At 34.8% G+C, this 22,298-nt stretch overlaps 1 protein-coding gene across 1 annotated transcript in view; it reads right to left on the reverse strand.

Annotated features, from left to right (window-relative positions):
• KYNU (kynureninase) overlaps positions 1 to 22,298 on the reverse strand; it is a 90,308-nt gene that overhangs the window by 26,903 nt on the left and 41,107 nt on the right. The window contains exons 9-10 of the mRNA XM_030883037.2: positions 6,433 to 6,531; positions 5,554 to 5,627 (exon numbers count right to left, since the gene is read on the reverse strand). Coding sequence (XP_030738897.1) covers positions 5,554 to 5,627; positions 6,433 to 6,531 — 173 coding nt within the window. The remainder of the gene's footprint in view (positions 1 to 5,553; positions 5,628 to 6,432; positions 6,532 to 22,298) is intronic.

The following is a 22,298-nucleotide window of genomic DNA, read 5'->3' on the forward strand; positions in this document are numbered from 1 at the left end:
TTCATCATGTTTAATTCCTAAGATTGGAAAGATGTATGAATATATTGGAAGTCCTCATTATTTGATTACAAATGGAATACTGGGAAAAGGCCATTTAAAATACATCTATTTTAAAACAGTAAACCATACTTTTTGAAGTAAATAATGGAGGAAAAAAGAATAAAAGATTTGATTGAGATGCTCTTGAAAATAAAATTTTAAATTGTAAAATAAATATAATTTGACAAAACTTACATTAAAATTATAATATGCTAATTATTAAAAAGAATAATAAATTGTGGGGTTTTTGTGTGTATTTTAACAAATGTGATAGCAAACTACAATCTTTTTTGTATTACATTTAACTTTTTTAGCATGAGCATAAAGATGATCATTTCCACAAAATTTTTGAAGCATTCATCATTTCCTTTTAATCCCTGATATTCTAGTCATTTGCTTTTGAAGTACCGTGTCTAATTTCGTCTACTTCATCTGTTAATGGTTCTGACTCTGACATATTCTCATTGTCCATGATTTTGTGATTCAGCAGTTCTTCAGTATCACTTGCATCATGAAATCCTGAATCTCTTGCAAAATGTTACTTTACAATTCATTTGCGTTAAGTTTTTATTGTGTTATGCTTATAACATTCTATAATCAGCAAGAGTCTAAACTTTTTTATGATAACATAGAGATAAATGCTAATACTAATTGGGAAAGGGTGTTTAGAAAAGGCTAATTTTATAAATGGGTAGTTCATTAGTGAAAATTTCCTACTATGACAGTTTTTGCTTCCCTACATTGTCATATATCTTGGGGACTGGAATAATGCTTTGGTAATCAGGAACTCTTGCAATTTGCAATCAGATGAAAGTAAGGGCTAGAAAGTAAGCAAGTGGTAAAGCTGGAAATGCAAATTGGTGTCTTCTACAAATGTCTGTTGTTGACATAATGACTGTGGATGAGAAACTCCTGGGCAAGAGGACCAATGGTTGAGGCATTGAGAGAATCAATGAAAAAGTGAAAGAGAAAACCTTATAAAATATAGAAGAATAATCACATACATTGGAGCAGAAGCAAGGGAAAGTAGTACACTAGAAGATTAGGGCTGTGGGAGGTACACATTAAGGACAAAGGGGATGGCCAAGTACATTTAATATGGCTGTCTGATAGGGCAGGAAGTTGTGGCTGAGAAGTCATCCATGTTAATTCATACTGAACATCTAACTCCAGAAACATGCTAAATGGGTAGAACAGATGCCCTGGGAGGTCTAGGTCATAGATCAACTAGGAATTCTGTGAAAACTCTCACTGAGAAATCTATTGATACTGGCCTGTTCCATTTGAAAGCATTTGGAGTCTTGTGAATTCACACACCTACACTTCCTTGTTCTCTCAGCGTTTAACAACAAGACCTTATGCAGGTAGTAGACAAGGATGTGATAAGTAGTAAGTCAGAAAGAATCACAGAAACCAAAACAAGGTTTAAATTATAGATGAGTTTTGGGCTATGGTATTCTCCAGTATCGCCTGGAGAAGTATGTAGAATCAAATATTTCAAGTCAGCGCTCCCTAGAACAAATGTGCATTAGATGCTCTCTCCATATAACATTAATTGTACAGTTGGGTCACGCATGGTACCTGCTTATAATTTTTTAAGTCTTTTTTTCTAAATTTTCTTGATGCTTATTATTATCCTTTCTTAGACTTCCCTATACTGTTTTATAGGAAACAATGTTGTTTTCTTTTATTGTTCCTCTTTTTTTAAGTTCCCTAATAATAATAATAACCTACATTTCTGAGTTCTAAAATATGCCTTAACCATGCACTGATGTCAGCCAGCCTCTTCTATTGGTTCTTTTTAACCTGCAAATGACTTATTATAATAAAGGAGATGACTCAAGTTCTCAATAAAGCTTTGAAAATGTTATCTCTACTTAAAGTCTTCAATCAAATACTTCTAGCTGTTTATGGAAATGTGTTGGCATGATTTGAAATTCCGGCATTTAAAAAAAATTATCAGTTGGCCCCATTCTTGGCCACTCAGAAAACTTAAAAAAAAAAATTGTAGGAGAAACTAGCATTTCAAGAGATATATGAGACCATTTGGAGGTTTTTTATGCCAGCATGGAAAGTGAGGAACAGCAGTTTTCTTGTATGTGTTATTTCATTGGACAGGGTAAAAAAGTAAGCCATGGAAGGAATCTTAATAGCTCACATAATCCACTCCTGTTTTCATGCTAGAGTCTCTCTAAAAAAAAAGAAGAGGTGGGTGGTGGTGTCTTGAATTGCAGTCTATAGGTTCTCACAGAAGAATCTTTTTACGGTCCTCAGATATGCTTGAATCCCCTAAAACTAAAAGGTTAAATATTGATCTGAAGTCTATCAGAAAGGTCAACACTTATAAAGTTAAAAAGAAAAATTCAAGATTTTGAAGTATATTTTTTAAAGTGATACATTTCTGATTGTCAAATTCTTATAATTAAAATATTTTCCTTCATATTTCAGAGCAATAATTAACTGTGTAGACTAAATTGAAGTCAGCCCTGAAGGAAGAAGACACAGATAACATTTACTCACAACCAGTTCTAACTTTGTATAATTCTTAGCTACAGACAAGGTTTAGAATATGACACTGGAATGAGAAAAAGTGATGATAAACTAGGAAAAGGTCAAATTCTAGTTGAGAATGATAGCTTGAGTTACAATGCTTAATGCAGTGGACTGACTCTGGCCTCTACTCATTCTTTTTATTGGCAAAGGTTCTTGGAAAAAGTCTTAGGTCATCATCAGGTTTGAACAATGGCCAAAATGCCTATTTAAACAAAAGAAGGAAGTGAAGTTTCTTGGTACAGATATAATTTACCAGTTGCTAATGGGAACATCATATAAAAGATACTTTGAAATTATATAATGAATATTAAACTTTTAGAATGCAGGATTACATGTTCCGGGATCCACTCACTATAGCAGGTAGGCCAACCGCCAGCCACTCCCATAATGCCCTTCTTCTCAGCCTTGATAGACATGTATGCGTTATGTTGAACCATGCACCTAGAATGCCCCTCACTAACTTCCACCTTCGTCCTGTCCTGCCTCTTTATCGAAGGCTTTGACTACACAATCATTGCACTATAAATATGGGGTCAAATGATATAAAATAAAAAATGATTTAAATATATATACTTAAAAAATACTTGATAAAAGGATGAATGGACCAGGAAAAGTTATATGTACTCTTTATATGAAATAATGTGTTTAGCCACTAGATGTCACCCTTTTTTAAGCGACAAAGTTTACTTGACAAAGTTTACAACATCAACAGCAGTTACGTTCCACTATAGGGTAGAAGTTGTTACCATCGGAATTAGTCCCTCTGATATCACATAAAAAGAAGCTTTAACAACAGACAAACGAAGAAACAACAAACAGGCTTTCCTGTAAGAAGGGCTACATGAGTCAGACTGAATTGAGTCGTCAGTCTCCAAAGCCAGATAGTTAAAATGCAACAATAGTTAATAACGTATAATTTTCAAAAAAGTTAAAAGCATGGCTCTCATACCAATATAAAATGAACACATATAAAGATCTCAATCAACTCATTAATTAGCAAGGGAGCCAATTAAGATGGTGAGGCCAGTACGAGAGAGAATTCAAGGAATAGAGACTTACAGGGTCAGTCTGAGCTTGGCAATAGGTACAAAACGGTTTAATGTCCCAAAGGTCACAAGCTGTAATCTTTAAGGCTATGTTTCCTGCTTGAGAGAAATGGTCTCTACTAGGCAAAATTCTACAAGTTAACATGCAGCTTCACATTGAGGCAACAAAATACTTAGCCTACATGTATGGATCACCTGTCATGCTTCAGTGGCTATGCTAAGTGCTTTCCATGCATCATCCCATTTTAATCTCACAGTAATTGCCTATGAGGTGAATGCTGATGTTATCTTTATATAGAGGCTAGAACACTATGAAGTCAAGGACATTCTTCAGGTTATGGACCAGCAAGTGAGTGATCAAGCTGGAATGTAAATCTGGTCTGTCTGCATGGTCTTTCTCCTGGGAGCATAGACTTAACAATTGCTTACTGGGTCTAGAGGATGTTGGGATTCTACAAGATGAGGCACATGCGAACACACTACAACCCCTCCACCCTCTCCAGTTCCTCATCCATGAAAGGCAAATAATGGTGAAAGAAATCTGAAGTTCAATAGAGATGCTGTAAAATCAGTTAAACTGCTAACACTTGCATTCTCTAGAATTTGTGTAGATTACTTACCCTCGCTTCCCTTTGCTGATTCCTCTATTGCAATAAATAAGTGGAGAGTTGGAGATGCTCAAGGTAGTGAGTCTTCACACAAAGCAAGCAATACCTTATATACTGTCTATATGGAAAACACTTATGCTAGGTAAAGTGTTATCAATGTGGTTTGCTAAAAATGAAAAAGAGACCTTTTAAAATATGTATCGTATTCCTATAATATAATATACGCTTTATATTCTTTTCAGAGAATTTGGGACAAGGGGAGAAATCTAATGTACTGACAATATACTCAAGGAAGATGTCTGCCTAACAAAATACTTGCCTAAAAATGCTCTATTTAATTTTAAAACTTTAAAATCTTGTGGAAATTTTAGACATAATTAAATGAGCTATAGAAAATCATCTTAAATTTGTAAGATTTATATGCACAGAATCTCAAAAATGTGAGGTGCTCCAAGCTTTATTACTAATTCACTTTCAATTCTTATAACGATTATACCACTCAACCAGTGACTGAGAAGATTCAGAAAACTAATCAAATGTCATTATATTACCTATTAGGAGTCTAGACAGTCTCCTCATCACCTACACTCTGATACAACTTTGAAAGGATTTTTTTTACAGGATATTATTTCTTTATCTCCATACCAGATTAGAAAAATAGAAACACTTAAGAGTTCTCCAGTCAAATAAAAATGTGTAAATTTGTTGGTGTATCACATTTGCATTTATACTTGCTCTAAAAAAATGGAGTGCTATATAAAAATTGAAAAGTATTTCTTTTTATGTAGTCAGTCTGTTGTTCAGTGTTCAGCTTCTTCAGTTTTCATGGATTATAAAATTTTTTAGGACAGAAGATACTCCTTACAAGACCATTTTATAAGTTTCCAGCTTTAAAGGTAGATGTAATTTTAATAATCACATACCACTTTGAAGCTCTATTAGGCACAGCTCTAGTTGCCTTTGATTTATTCATCAATGTGAGAAACCTGAAATTTTCTAAAGTCTAATTTTTGAAAAAAAGTTAAGTAGTCTCTTCGCATTAAACCATCTGCTCTGCATGATTACAGGGACTCATTTTTAGCCTTGAAGCTTCTCTTTTGTGATTAAATTTCTTGTTCAACCAAGAGAACTCTTTGGAAACCATTTATTTCCGATAAAGCATATCATTGTCCATAGAGTAGTAAAATAATTATAATCAGTCCAGATTCTTATTGGATAGCATCTTAAAGAGCTCATGTAAATTTAGCATATTATTAATGCAAGTTCATTTATTCATCACCAAAGAAGAATCTAAAGATAGTACTCACGCAGGTTTAATTGTATAGGCATGCTTTTCATGGACAAAGGCACCAGCAAGACCTCCTGCTCCTGCATTTAAATACTGGATTAAAAAAAAAAATACCGGATTGAGAATAAATTAAACTGTATGGGTTTACCTAAATATGTATGACAAAAGTAAACAATGTAATAATTTGACTTTTTTGTTATGAAACCAACTTTTGACAAGATCAGAATGTGTGACTATTTGAACTTTTATAAAAAACAGAATTTAGAGTTACCTTGTTTAAAGAAAAAAAATGAAACATAGCATTATTAATCGAGAATAAATAGCTATTACTTTTTTAGCCAAATTTTGCCCCAACTAGTAGATAATAGTTCCAGTGACATTTATCTCATTTCAGAGCTCATTCATTTCAATTATTTTGTCACAAACTATTTAAATAATAATAAAAGATTATATTTTTAAAACACTTAAATTTAAATAAAATTGGTTTTATATCCATGCTCCCTGTCAATTAACTTGTCTTCAAATGTCAGTACAAAGTTGATTCCATAAGAATTATCTTTACTTATGTAGAAATTTCACAACATATCAACAAAAAACTCAGATCAATTTGAATTAAGTTCTAAGTGTGGGGCTTTTTTTCCAGAACCTCCTGACTTTTACAGAGCAGCCAGGGAATTGAAGGAATAGTATTCTATAGAGGATGGAAATAGCAAAATTTAATAACCTATACTATTCTATCATGTGCTCTACAGTTAACTAGAGTCAGAAAATACAGTAATGAAAGAAATGGAGGTAAGTAATTCAAATACTTAAAATTGGCCACTGATCCAGTTTTACATTTAGATTAACGTCAATATGGAATAAAAGAATAAAAATATATTAACTAGTTTGTTGATACCTTGTAGGAGCACCAGCAGGCAAAATCAACTCCCCACTCATGTAAGTGGAGTTCAACATTTCCAACTGCATGTGCCAGATCAAAGCCAACCAAACAACCCTGTGGAAGAACATAATAAACTTTGAATTCACTTAATGATTTGAAATAGTAAAGACAGTATACTTAAGAAAATCTTTGACACACTGCTGTACCATAAATATAGTTCATCCTTTGGTACAGTGACCCACAAAGTATGAGTCACAAAGTCCTGGGCATTCCCAAGACCCTTTCAGGTCAAAACAATTTTCATACCATGAAGAAGACATTCTTTGCCTTCTTCACTGTGTTGACATTTGCAATGATAATGCAAAAGCAATGATGGGTGAAATTGCTGGCACCTCAGCACAAATCAAGGTAGTGGAAGTTTGTACTGTCATTGTGTGTCAAAGCCATTCAGTTACAGCATAAAAAAGTTAATTTCACTTCTATATCTCCTTGATAAAAGTATAAAACTAATACATTTATATTAAATCTCAATATCTTAATTTTCCTGTTTTTAAGATTTAATGTGGGAATTATGCATAAGACATTTGACCATATCCTGAAGTAGGATAGTTGTCTCAAAGTAATGCACTTATGCAATTATTTGAGTTGCAAGCTGAATTAGCCACTTTAGCTTACTGGAAAACCGTTTTTGCATGAAAGAGCAACTTATATACAAACAATAGTAGGTCATACTTAGGTATTTGACAGACATATTTTGGAAAATTAAATGAGTCTGTCAATTTAAGGAAAATAACTCACAGGATTTGTTGCCAAGGAAAAAAAGTAGTTACCAAGATAAAGTAGAATTTTGGAAAACTTGTATCCACTTTTATGAATATGACCATTTCCCAGTATTTAAAGATATTTCTGATGAGTTTAGAAGTAATATATAATTTTTAAAAGAACATATACTGAAATATGTAAATACCAATATTTGTAAAATATGCATAATAATGAACCAATATTTTCCAAATGACCAACGCTTATTGTTACATATCATGCATGGATAAAAGATCTATTCAAAATGAAAAATCAGCCAATGGATTTTAATGTAACAAAGCGTAGAAAGATCAGTGGTTTGGTTTCACATTTCATACCACAACTCCCAAGAAGTTCTCACTTGTCAAATTCTGGTGTAGTATCAAAGATTATTCACAATTAACTGAAAAAGCTATTAAACTACTTTTGCTTTTTCTAAATATATATCTGTACAAGGTCCAATTTCATTCCTGTGGTTCACAAAGGAAAAAAATAAATCAAGAGATTGAATGCAGAAGATATATAAAACCAGTTGCCTGCTATGAAGCCAAACAGTAAAGATCTCTATCTATATAAAATATCTGCCAAATATAAAACATTCCTTTTATTGTTTCTTTTAGAAACTACAGTTTTGCTTCCCTAACAATATATTATTTATGTCAATATGTAATGGGTTTGCCACTTTTGTCCTAAAATAAATAAGTAAATGTATTTTAAAATTCTGTTTTAATTAGAAATACAGTAAATATAGATAGATATAAACAATATTAAAACCTCTTTGAGGTGATCAGTGATTTTTAAGAATATAAAAGGTTTGCACTACTAAAAAGTTTGAGAACTGCTGCTTTAGTATATCCTGTTAACCTGAAGGAGTTAATAAAATTTTCAGTTTATCACTTAACCCCACATCATGTCATTTAATTTGATCAAGTCTATGCATGCTGTAGTAAATTGCCTTAGTGGTTCCGATTCTACGTCCCCTCCTGTATCCATGTCCCTTGCCACGTAACTTTTCAGTTCCTTCACTGAGAACAGGGTGCAATTCTCTGCCACTGGGATCAGTCAGGTGACTTGTTTTGAGCAAAGGGACATCAGCACATATAATACAAAGAGAATGTCCTAATCACTTGAGTGATGAGGCTTGCTCTCTCTTGCCCTCTGCCACCTATATGAGAAGGACTTGCTTCGGCCAACCTACTGGCCCAGATGGAAGATGAAAAAATTGTGGATCAGAGTCATCCTCCCCTGGGCTCAGCCTGGATTCTACTCTCCCACATTCTCTTAGTTGGCCAGAGATGCATGAGTGACCTCAGCTGAGATTAGCAGGATCCCTGCAACTAAGTCCTGTCTAGATCAGTTGACACAAAGGTGACCCATAAAAATGATGCTGTTTTTGACTCTATACTGTGTTCTCCCTGTACATTGACTTGAGACCCTAACAGTCTCTTACTGTCTGACTCTATTCTGTCTCAATTAATTACATGAATTTTTTTAAAAAGCTGATAGTTAAATGGGGGTGATAGTTCGCTTTGCAAACATGTCTTACCTCTGAGTTCTTCTGTTGTTAGCTTACTAAGAGCAAACATAATAATTACATTCTTAAAACTTGTAGACTTCCTGCAACTTCGAAGAAACACATCTATGGATTGAAGTTTTTGAAGTAAATAATTGCAGAGGTACCAATTTTAGATTGTTCTAACACCTCTTAAGAATAAATAACCCCAAACTGCTATTACAGGTACTTTCCCCAGAACAGAGGGATGCAAACCATGACCTGTTCTTTTTTTTTTTTCTTCTTTTTTTTTCATGACCTGGTTCTTAATGAATAAAGTTGTATTTGAGCACAACAGTCTCATTTGTTTAGATATTGTCTATGGCTTCTTTTGCAAGCACAAATGAATCACTGCAACAGAGACCATATGAACGAAAAAGTCTGAAACATTTGCTATTTTGCCCATTACAGAAAAGATTTGCTGACCCCTGCCCTATAGCATTGGTTTCCATAGAGAAACTCAATATATTGGGGAGTCAGTTAATTAGAAACCTTACTGTAATGTGGCCAGAACTAGAACATCATAAAAGAAAAAGTTCTTACAGGTATTTTGTTTCTAAAACACAAAAAATGAGCAATACATGTCATAAAAATATGACAGATGCTTCATGCTAACACAAATTTTTGAAGCAATAGAAAAGAAATACAGTTAATCTCCATCAAGATTTAGAGGTCATCAAAACTGAGGTTTGCAGACTAGGTTCAATAGATATATATACAGAGACATACATATGTGCAATTAGTTTGTATTTTAAGATACACTTTTAATATTGAAATTAAATTTGGGGGAAAAAAGTTCTGAATTTAAAATTCTCTTTTTTCTCACCAACACATCCAATTAAAGTGCTTTTTTTATGAAGAAATTTTTACAACTTAACTTCTCTTAGACAAGTTTTTACAACACAGCTTTTCTTAGAAAACTCAAGGAATAAAAAGGCAACACTTTTATTATCAATTATTTATAAAGAATGGCACAATGAAGAAACCATGAAACTTCACCTACAGTATCCTGTTATTAAAAGCTCTGTGGTCACATCTGTGGCACGATGTAAAATCATCACTTGTGGCTCCTACAGTATGTTTTAATGCATGTACAATTCTTTCCCCATGGGTGGCAGAGAACATAAATTATTAAAATGTGACTGTTTTTAGGAAATGACCGTAAGATACAAACTTGCATGAGATCATCACAAAGCAATTTTACAAAAGTTTCACTAGATGGCAGCATCTTAAAAAATAAAGAAAAAACTAATAGTTCTCCAAAACCTCTGTATAGCCATACAGTTAACATTTTCATTATTTTACGAATAAGAGTAGGTAAAACAATATGAATGTGTGAAAACAGACCTCACTCTTGAGTGCATACTTTATGTAATTTTAAAAATAGAAATCAAATATTTTTCAACAGATTTTTATTAAAATTACCCACAATTGCTCAGACTCTCATTGATACAAGGACAGCAGCGATGTTCAGCCACCGTGTCACCTGGCTTTACAGTCAGTCCCCAAACTATGGCAGTAGTCTTCTAACCATTCGGACTACTTCCAGCCTGCCTTCTTCCAATGAACTTTCTAAATCATACATTTGGTTATAAGACTTCCTGTGTCCCTTCAAAGATCTCCCCATTAACTTGAGAATGTAACTCATTTTCCTTGGTATGGCTTTTAAAGACCTTTATGATCTGGTTCTTTCCAGCGTTCCTGTCCCGGGTGCCCTACATGTACTTTCATTTATTCGCATAAACTGTTCTCTGTCTCTGGGGTATTCTTTCCCTCCTCATTTGCCTGGGTAGCTCAAATTTTGATCACAAGATAACTTCCATAGGAAGATACCTTTGCCAAACCCTCTTGCTTCTCTCATCTTACAGCCCTGGTTGCATAAATCTCTTGTAGCAATTTTCCAATCTTAAACTGTCTTCTATTTTTATATAATATGAACTCAAATAATTCAATTGTTGAATAAGTAAGTAAAAAAACAAAGTCATACAATTGTCAATAAATATTCTGTAAACTGAAGCTAAATGTTAAAATATTATTTGATATCCTTTATTTCTGTTTCAATTTTATTGCATAAACCATTTATTCAGGCTTGGCATATTTTAAAATGAAGTTTCTTGGACAGTCAAAAGTAGTTTAAAATATATTTAAAATCCCTTTCAATAAAACAAGGAATATCATGACTTTTTGTCTTTGCCATCTTTACTAGCACAATACTAAAAATTTTTCTAACCAGTGGAATAATACACAGGGTCTGTGCTGAGATTTCCAGGTAAAGAGCTAGATCACTGTCTCTCAAATTTAGTTTATTATTTGTTTATTAATTAAAATGAAATATGGAATAGTACAGTTTAATTTTATCCCTTGTAGCATAAAAGTCCTGATAACTTTATTGATTTATTCTATAACAGATTGGCTTTAGACAGATATTATTAGTTTGTTCTTTCTTCACCAAAAAAATAAAATCCTATAAATTATGAAGACCATCAATAAGTAGCAAATTTGGTGGGAAAAGGGTTAATTATATATTTGTAGCTATACACAGAACTGAAAGTCAGCTTGTATGCATTTGTGTGTTCAAATAATTGTTAAAATAATAAAATACTTAAGATAGGTAAGTAGCCTTTGTCTTTGAGCCAGTTGAGTAAGCGCCCAGGTTACTTAGGAGGTACCTGCAAGAGATGCCTGTCACACAGCCTGTGGTCATTCATACATACCAGCTGGGTGCATGTCCAGACTTCAGTGGATGCCCTTGGCAGTGGCATTAGCATCATGGTGGGTAAATTACAGGGACCTACAAGTCCCTTCAAGGCTAGTAATTGGATACTAGTAATAGGAGTGTGACTTCTCTCGTGGCTGTTTATGGGAACTACAGTTTCCACACCATACTAAAGAGATCTTTATGTATTCTAAATATCACTCCTGTTTTGATCTAAAGTCACAGGAAACAACTGAAGAAGTACATTGCTATAAATTTGAACAATATTACCTTAAATAGAAAAACTGATGGGAAAATTTGAGGACAGTGAACAAAAATTTTTAAAAATGATAGGAGTGTGTGTGTATGTGTGTGTGGTTGTTCAACTCTACATAGATGATATGGAAAAATGATGGATTAATAACAACAGGTTGGCTAGTTAGCTTTGATTCTGGGATTTCCCAAGGAAGCTCACAGTTAGGGAGGTGTTGTTGACTTGTATTGGGGAGGGTGAAAATGAACAAGAAGCACATGAAAGGTGGTAGGGTTTCTTGCCATAGTCTTGAAGCACTAAAATTTGTAAAATTCATTCAAGTGCTATGATTCAAAAAAATCCACAGATGCTAAGTTAAAAGAAAAAAAAGTAATATCTAGTAAAGATCTCTGTAAGAGATCTCTCTACCATCTCTGTAAACATAGTATATCATTTCAGAGTGAATTTTTATTGTGAAAGTCTTTCCTTTCATCCTAAAATTTATTGTGGTCTTCAAATATCCTTCTCACTTTTTTTTTTTTCTTTTCATCCAACTCTGGTTATAAGCAGGAACTATGCATTATTTCTTAATACTGTGTTTACTCTGCACTTAACGTCAATATGTAATTTGTATTACAGTTTCCTTCCCCAAATTATTTAATACAGCTGTCTACTGTTTTTTGAAATACTATGTTAAGCCTTCACTTATTTATATCAATAGTTTTATGGGAGTAACTGTTCCTCACTATTAAAACATAAAGCAATACAAAATGAGAATGAACTTTCACAAGTTAAAAGGGACAAAACACAATCTTCCAAGTGGAACTGCAGGGAATATTTTAGAAATCAAGTAGCTTGGCAATCAGAACCAAAACTTAAAATTTTCTGTAAGGCAGAACCTGAATGCTACTCAAAGTTATTTTAGTCCTGAGGCTCTTATAGATAATATATGATACCAGAAAAACATAAGTAATCAGCATATGTACTGCAGGAGAAAAAAAAATACACACAGTATTCCATCCAGGAAGCTAGTGACTTGATAATTCTAAATGTTCATATTAAGTTCAGCAGCAAACACGAACAGAAAGAGGAAAAATTGGGAGGGTAGACAAGATTCTACCCGAGACATATGATGAATTACTCCAAGGTTAAGGTCTAATAATTTCAAATGTATCTTCTATCAAAATATTATTTTAAAATGCAAGTGTACAGAGAAGGATGGTATCACAAATAACCCTTAGTCTACATGATAATTTGAGTAAGAAAGCTCCCCCATTGTCTTAGAGCTATTGATTGATGGTATTTATGCCAAAATGTATATACAGCAGAGACAACAAGCCGTGTAAAGTGAACATTGTTCTGTGCCTCTCATGTGGGCTATTGCTAGGGATTTGGGGAGCCATGACTATACTTCTCGGTTTCCAGAGAGCTTAATTTGGAAAAAGATAAGATATCGAATAAGAGAGAGTTTTGAATCAAGAAAGAGTCTTTCATGACAAAGGTTGTGCATAGATATCAGGGAATTAATTAAATTAAAAACGAGTACCTTTAACTTGAAATCAAAATGAAATCAGAATGAATGCTTTCACTCAGTGACTTAAAAACTCTGGTTTGGATTCAAGGGTAAGCTAAAAAGTGAAAGTAGAATCAATTCTGAAATATTCATTTATTTGTCAACCTGTGCAAATTAGACTAATACAGTATTAGGATTTTATTACCCACTTATATCAAGCCATACTTCCATATTTTCAGAAAGTATAGTAACTTATAGTTACCCAAAAGAAAATATGAAGGAAGTATCCTGTTGGAAAAGTAAAGTGACAGGGTGGAAATTTGGGAAGAAGATGATGGATACAGGAAAACTAAGGAGCTTGTCTTTGGATGGAAACCTTGGAGTCCTGAATGGGGTGGTAGAACTCTACTCAGGTGCTGAAGATGGCCAACCTAGTGAATTTTTGGAGGCCTTTCTGGGCTCTGTTTATGTCACAGGAAATGGAACCTGAATGTTTTTTTTGAAATTAATGTATAACTCAAGGTGCCCTTTGTTTAAATTCCAGAAGTGTTTTAGCTGTGGAACTTACACAGCAGGCCACGTAGCCCATGGGGAACACTGGCAACCAGAGTCTGGAATACTAGCTATGTCCTAATAGCTATGTCCCCTAGTTCTGTGAACAGATGCCTGGAGGAAAATGATAGCTTCCGAACTTGAGTGGGAAATTTTCCCCACACTATCTGACTTCCTCTTGAATTTGCAATATGTGGTTTTGACCCAATCGTAAGGTAAAATGAATTGGAGCATATATAACTCTGTTTTTTGTGGTATTAGACTGGATTGATTTTCTAAGACATTTTCATGGATTTGTTTTTACCCTTGTCGAGCATTAATACAGTCTAAAGCAGTTTTCTATATATATGTCTCTATGTCCCATATGATTCTTTAAAGGCAGACACAGTGGGGTTTTTCTTAATCTATTCTCTCTCTGTCTCCCTCGCTCTCTCTGTCTCTCTCTCTCTCCCCCTCTTAAATCCTGGAAACTGATATTAAGTGAGGGGTCAATATACCTGTGAAACAATGAAATTTCTTGAGAATACTCTGCAACTCAGCTACCATTAGAAGGTTCAGTGGACTTCCTGTTGAAATTCTCCCTATTGTCATGTAGATTAGCTTCCCAGTCATATAGGAGTTTGTAAGCTCTTAATTAGAGGGAGGGCACCTGCAAATACATCTAAAGGCCCTGAAGAGCTGCTAACAGGAATGACAATGGGGCAATCATTGGTGGGAGCTATTGCCAATAGAACTACCTAAGAGAACCATCAGAAGGAGACCCACCAGTGTCTTGGGGCATCTCTGAAAAAGAGCGGTTGGGAAGAGTGGGTTAGAGGTTCCGAGTTGGGCCACTATTGAATGCTGGCACTGAATAGAATCTTATTCAGCAATAATTCTGTTCCTTATACTTGACATCTAGGGGCAAAGTAAAAATTGTGGTTTTCAATATTCTCTAAACTGAAGAGACAGTTATATCAACCATGAAGACAAAGGTTTCAGGCTCCCATGGAGAAAAATAACCAAGAAAGAGGGCTATATGTATTTTCTTTGACTTTCCAAATGTTGAGACCTCTTTGCCCTTACACAATCAGTTTACAAATATAAAAGGAGAAAATATAGTGGAAAGAGAGGTATGGTATCGGCGCCAGACTCCAAGTCTAACCTTTACTGGCTGGCTAAGTCAGCTTGAGCAACTGCTTAACTTCTCTTGGACTCAGTTTCCTCAACTGAGCCATGGGAAAAGCTCCCTATTAGGGTAGCTGAGAATATTGTAAATACTACATGCCAAGTGCCTGAAGCACAGTAGGTCATCATCAGCACCTAGTATTATTCACATTTGTACAAAGCACTATTGCAGAAACTAGATTCATCCTTTTAGCCTGGCTTTTTAAAAGTAAATATTGATGGGACTGGCAAATCCAGAGATGAGAAGTAGAAAGTGGGGAGTGTTAGGAGCATTTTGCTAATGAAATTTAAGGAGGGAGGTATCAGTTAAGAAGGTTTGAGACAGAGCTAAGAGCTAAGAGCTACATGGGGAGAAAGAGTAAAGGATTTGAGAGAGAGGAAAAGCAAAAAAAAAAAAAAAAAAAAAAAACCTTGAGACCCTAAAGTGTTGTGTAATTTACAGGTAGAAATGTCTTACTATCTAATAGAGTGTGCTTTCAAGAGTAAATTTCAGCTGTTTCTTTTACCAGGAAAAAACAGCAATTGTCTCCTCTGTTTATGGTCAGAAGTAAGTACAAAACCAAAGAAGAAAAATAAAACAAATCAAGTAACACTGTTCTCTTCTGGAGTCTTTCTCCAGCTGGCAAGGATCTCACACAAAATATAGTTTGTTTGATTTATTTCAGATACTCAAGATGGGAAAAATAGCTCAAGGTAATTTTTCAAGCTTAATTTAGTTCATTTAATATTTAATAACTTAATGGAGCAGTCTGCATGCCCTAAGTGTGTCAAAGAGTAGAAATGGAGTTTGAAAAAGAACTCAAATTTTACAAGTATTTTGATTTTTAGAGCAATTGACCATTATAAGTAATTCTTCAGAATTTTCTGATTCTAATTAAATGGGAGCATAGTTATGTCTTTTATGCAATGTGTGATCCATAAAATCAGCCTAATCCATTCTTGCTGATAACACACATTTATCCATTCACTGGCCAAACAGGTATGCACTTAATGATAAATGACTATGTATGTGTAAAGCACTAGTATAAGCCTGTGAAGTTTGTAGGGTCCACCCTCAATCAGTCATTGAACACACTATTGACAAAAGCTTCCTAAATTTCATAGTTAAGATAGGCATAGAAATAATTACAAGATACTGCAAAAGAGGACCAATAATACATTTTCTGTCATGCTATGGAAATACAGCAGGAAGACAGATTTAGCCTGACACAGAGGAGCAAGAAAAATTTTATGATGAAGGTGAAGGATCACCCCCTCATGTTTCTACAGGAGTTAGTCAAGAAATATATGAGTTGGGCCTATAAGAAATACTCCACTTTACCGTTTTTGGTAAGAATGCTGCAATGTAAGCAGAAATATATACACCAGCTGTCATTCTGCTTCAGTGCTGAGGTCAGTAGGTAGACATGGCAGTTGTGTTGAAGAACCGAAGTCCCATCCAATGGGCAGAGCTATGATTCAGGCTTGCCACTTGTTATCGTACAAGAAAGATGGTCTAGTGTTGCCAAACCTGTAATTTGAAACTAGGAGTTTTTATATGAAATCTCTTGATCTGTCATTATTGGCATGTGATTAAAAAAATGTTTAATGTATGATGTTTGCATATACAAAGAGGGTTAAACAAAGCAATTCTCTAGTACAGATCATAACCTGTGAAGCAGGTAGTGGTTGAGCTAAGCTGGAGGAACAGAATCTTCATATGTGGGAATTCTAGGAAGAGGGAAAGCTAAGAAAAAAGGCCTGGAGACTGAAAGTATGACATCCGGACAGAAAACATTCAACACATTTGGTTTAGTTTAACTATTAGTATGTGAAGGAGAGCAGAGGAAAATACGATACTGATAACTTAGGTATATGCATAATCATAAAAGACTGAAGTGTTTTTTGTTTCTTTTTTGCGGTACGCGGGCCTCTCACTGATGTGGCCTCTCCCGTTGCGGAGCACAGGCTCCGGACGCGCAGGCTCAGTGGCCATGGCTCACGGGCCCAGCCGCTCTGCGGCATGTGGGATCTTCCCGGACCGGAGCACGAACCCGTTTCCCCTGCATCGGCAGGCGGACTCTCAACTACTGCGCCACCAGGGAAGCCCTGAAGTGGTTTTGACTCTATTCTACAAATGGTAGAAGAATGATGGTCATAATTTGGGAAAGAAATGAAGCAAGGGATCAAATAGGGGATACATGGGCCTAATCACAACCTTCCCAACAATGGGCAGTTACTTTTTGCATGGGTGGTGACTTTTAACCTTTACATATCTACTTTTATCTACCTGTCTTGTTATAAAGTGGCGTTAAAGCAACTATTTAATTTATCCATCACATGAGAATGGTACTGTATATCAAAGAGAGCCCCATTTAGATGGGAAATGAAAGTACACTCTTCCATAAGATATTTTACTAGTGATTACTATGCCAATCTAAATGGTCAATTTCTCAACCAAATTTGCTTATATTATTAAGTTTTACTTACATACTGAACTTGATAATCTTGCAAAGAAGCTTATGGGATAGTTTCTGAAGATGTCACTCTTAAATTTCTTCCCTTAAAGCTACTTTTTATAGACAATGTGATAGTTATCTTCTTTGTTTACCACCTTACTTAATTTGCTAGGAAAGTGAACATTGTCTCTTCAACTGAACTAAACTTTGATATCCCTAATCTTGTTTGCATAAACAATTTAACTGATTAAAGAAGGGGGGAAGTCCCTGGTGGCACAGTGGTTAAGAATCCGCCTGTCAATGCAGGGGACACGGATTTGAGCCCTGGTCTGGGAAGATCCCACATGCCGCGGAGCAACTAAGCCCGTGCGCCACGGCTACTGAGCCTGCGCTCTACAGCCCACGAGCCACAACTACTGAAGCCCGTGTACCTAGAGCCCGTGCTCCACAACAAGAGAAGCCGCCGCAGTAAGAAGCCCGTGCACCACAATGAAGAGTAGCCCCCACTCGCCGCAACTAGAGAAAGCCTGCACACAGCAACGAAGACCCAACGCAGCCAAAAATAAATTAATTAATTTAATAAAACATTTCTTAAAGAAGGGGATCATGAAGAAGGACATTAAGAGAAATCTCTCACATTTTATTGGGGATTTTTTTTTCTGGGGTCTTCTGAAATTCCACCTACCTTGATTGCCATGAGACACACTTTTTCCTTTCCATTCTTATGGTGATTAGTGAATAAATTAAAACAGGTGTGTACATTTCATGTTGTAACACTTTCATTTTTCAGCTTAACAAAGACTTAAATCAGCCTTTTGTTGGTCAAGTGGCATGAAAAATATGGGTTTTAGCCTGGGTCTAAGACAACTTAAGTATTTTATAAAATGTATATCATCTAAAAAAACCCATAAATATAATATTTCACTTGGGGGACCCTGGGTTTAGATGAGGCTAGATCTGGAGAAATAATTGTCCACCATGGCTTTGATGAGAGTGGTTGCCAAAGCAACAATCCTGATTGACAACTGAGAGTCTTGCTTTTCTCAAATCTGTAATTCTAAAACATCTTGAGTGCAAATTTCTCTTCTGTTGAGAACTACTCAGTCTTTCTCACATGGTCCATTTAATGAAAAGCTTAAATTAAAACATCTGATGAAAACTTCTTAGAGACAGCTCAAAATTTTTAGATTCTTGGGCACTGATCCTTACCAACATATTTTGACTTAGAGACTCCAGGCTTCTGCTTGGATAACCAGGATAGTTTACTTTATATTTCTAAACAGAATAATCCTTCACTATTCCCAGAGTAAATGATGTATAGTTAATGGGACATTCCATCTAAACTTTAGGTCATTTTTCTCTTCTCTCTCTCTGTCTCTTTGTCTCTGTTTCAATCTGTCTGTGTTCTCTCTCTCTCTCTCTCTCTCTCTCTCTCTCTCTCTCTATATATATATATATATATACATATATATATATATATTTAATCCTTGGATTCTGTGGCTAGAACTAAATCTGGGTGGGATAGCAAGAGCTCAGTATAGATCCTTCATTTCTGATGGTTATACAAAATCTGTCTTTAATAACAATAGGATGATAAGATTAAATAAGAACAATCTCTTAGGAGATCAGAAAAATATTTCATGTAGTATGAAATGGATCTGCTCTCTGGTACCCCTATCTTTTGAACTGTATCATGATAGCGAGTTTTAAAATTCTTGCATAGAGACTGCAACTGACTCTTTACTTTTGCCTACTCATCTAATTCCTACCCATTCCTGTAGGCAGGGAAAATCTTTTTAAAATTAAAACAAAACCTAGTTCTTCCATTGTCTAAAAGCTTTTAGTGGCTACCTGTGGCACTAAAGAGAAGCTCAAGATGTATAATATGGCTTAGTGGGCCCTTCTTTACTCAGCCTCTGTCTGTTTTATAAACTCATTTCTTGTCATATCTTTTCTAACTATCAAATTATACAATCTTTTCTACAATCAAATTATACTGAAATATTTGCTTCCTTGTAATTCTGTCATTTTTTAACACTATCTAGAATGGCCCCACCATACTGTCCACACCCTGGAGGGGATTTTACCTAGTTAACTCCTACTCATAATGTTAGAATTGGCTCTTGTCTCATCTTCCCTAAGAAGGTCAGGCTGACACTCCAGGCTAAATTAGGCATTCTTATTTAGAATTCCGTTATTATAATTTACTACTCAAATATTTACTGATAGAAAGAATGTATAAAAAATTAAAATGCATATCGCTCTGCTATAGAGAATATAGAGATAAGATTCTTTTTATGCGCTAATGATAAGATCCTATTTGGTGAACTGGCAGTGACTTTAATGAAAGAATGGCCGTATCAGTATGATTTCTAGTAAAGATTACTTAATATTGAACATCTCAATGTTAAACCTTTTTGGAAAAGGTTAATTTATTATGCATAAAAATTTCATACAACATGCCAGTTTATATTATAGTTATATACAAAAGCATCAGGTACTGATTTTTCCTAACTGATTGATTGCTCAAATCCTGATATCTCATGCAAGTATTACTGATATTATTCTGTTGTAATAGTCCATGAGACTTGACTCCCAATCTTCAGTACTGGAAGCAGCTCAGCCAAGATAATGTTGAATTTTGAGGCTTGATCAATCATTTGTCTCCTACAAAAGTCTGAAGACATTTTTAACAATAATTTAAACTTTCCCTGAAGGTAAATGGGTGGATCAGTGAGGTGACCATTTATATATGAGTGTTATTTAGATACCTCAGTTTTTATTAAATGATATTAAAGCTAAAATGTCTTTCTTTTTTATAATGATGTCTTTATTCATATTTCTGCTTTCGTCTAATGTTCTAGATCCAGAATTAATTCATTTTGTTTTTAAAATTGTTTGGGCTGTAATTGTGATTATTATTTATTAATAATTTAGGCAACTTATAGTTAGGTCTAAGAGATGTTTGTACTCATACCCAGTAGAGAGTGACCCATAACAAGGTAGAAGCTAATAAAGCAAAGCACAGGTTTGCAAAATTCAGTCTTCTTTTTGGCTGTCATTTGCATTTCAATTTTCAGTAGGCTAAAAGAAAACTAACATGCCAGCATCCATATAAGGTAGAGTAAGATAGTATAAAACATGTGATAAATAAGAGAATCAATCATTCATTCACTCAAAAATATTTATTTGGCACCACTGTCTGCCAGGTACCATGAATTCCAGAGTGCTGTAGGCCATTTTATGTGGCACTGGAGAGGGAAGGTAGAAAGCAAGCAGTTGGCACTGAGTTTTTTTAGGGATAAGATTATTAAAATTTTTATCAGTCCATTACCCAGTCTTTAAAGTTTTCAGTCCAGTCTATTGAGTCCTAACCATACTGCTTAGATTATTGTTTTCTTTTATAATCTAGAGTAGGAGTGTCTAATGAGAGTCTTTAGTTTAAAGTTCTTAATATTTCACTTTCTAAGGATTCATTATTTTTTTGTAGGTTGGATATGCCAATGTGATATTTTTATATATTGATAACATTTACTGATTACTTACAATGCACTAAGTACTAAGTGTTTTAGGGATAGTTCCTTGTTTCTCAGTAGAACAAATCAATGAAGTAGGCACTATTACCTTCCCCATTTGTTAAGTGGAGAAATGAAGTCATATTGGTAAATGAATTAAGCCATTTACACTATTCTAGAAACTAATGGAAAGATGTGGGTTCAAGGCCAGGTGTGTCTCTGTCTCTACTATCTAAACATTTCATTAATGCAAATGCTATACTGCATTTCAGAATAAGTATCCTACTCCATCAGCAACCAAAAACGCCTGAATTCCAGGTGTGGCAAGGCTAATAACTGTTCCTCTTAAGCACACAAATATACTTAATTTCCCAAAAATGACCATGTGTTAGTCGAGGGAATATAAGTGGAAATAAATTTTTTCATTGTTAAGCTAATGTTTTTAAGATGTTAGTATTCCCCTTTAAATCCCTTTATCCCATTTCTTTGGCTGAATAGTGACAGAAGCTCTAGGGTATGAAAGCCATAGGATACAACCCTGAACCACTGGTAACCTGAATCATTGCACTGGAGAAAGCTGATCCCTGACTGCTGCATGAGCAACACCAAAACATCTATCACAGTGAAGCCATTTATGGCTCTATTTAATTGTTACCAAGACTTAGTCTACTTTATACACCAAGAGTTTCCATTGACAGTAATTTCTAATTACCTATTTCTTATCATAATTCAACTTGAGAAATTATAATTTGTGGGGAGTCTATTCATTTCACCAGATGATATAGATTTTCTCTTTATTTTGCTCTCTTTATATTTCATTATGGAGCCTAATCAACTTTCCATGAATTTTTTTCAAATATTTTGTGAAATGAGGCAAAGAAGAAAATAGAAGAAAGAAAAAAAGAAGGGAGGGAGGGAGGGAGGGAGGAAGGAACAAAGGGAAAAAAAAAGGAAAAAAATTAAAGAGGGCTAGAAGAGGAAAGAGGGAAACAGATTAGAAACAATGATGCTCCACGGGGGTGTAATTGGGAAATGCAAGAAGTACTGTCGGTAAATTAACCCCAACCCCTCTTCTCAGCCTCTCTTTAATATAGGGCCATAAAAGCTAAAAACTCCTTTACTCATGCTTCTTTGAAACTACTACTTCAGAAGGCAATGAATCATAAACAGGAAACTGCTAAGTTTTTCTGGGAAAGACTTTGCACTTTGGATGAAAGGGACAGGTAAAGCTGTACTGCTACTTCTCCCTTCGTCTTTCTCTCTGCTGTAAATAGAATTGTGATATCTGGATTTGGGACAACTCTCCCTGTGACCATGACATGAAAAGACTGAAGAAAATATAAGAAAGCCCTGGAGATGTCACACAAACACTACTCAGTTGCTGAGTGCATCCTAGCA

Source organism: Globicephala melas, chromosome 7 (genome assembly GCF_963455315.2).
Source record: "Globicephala melas chromosome 7, mGloMel1.2, whole genome shotgun sequence".
NCBI classification, from domain to species: Eukaryota; Metazoa; Chordata; class Mammalia; order Artiodactyla; family Delphinidae; genus Globicephala; species Globicephala melas.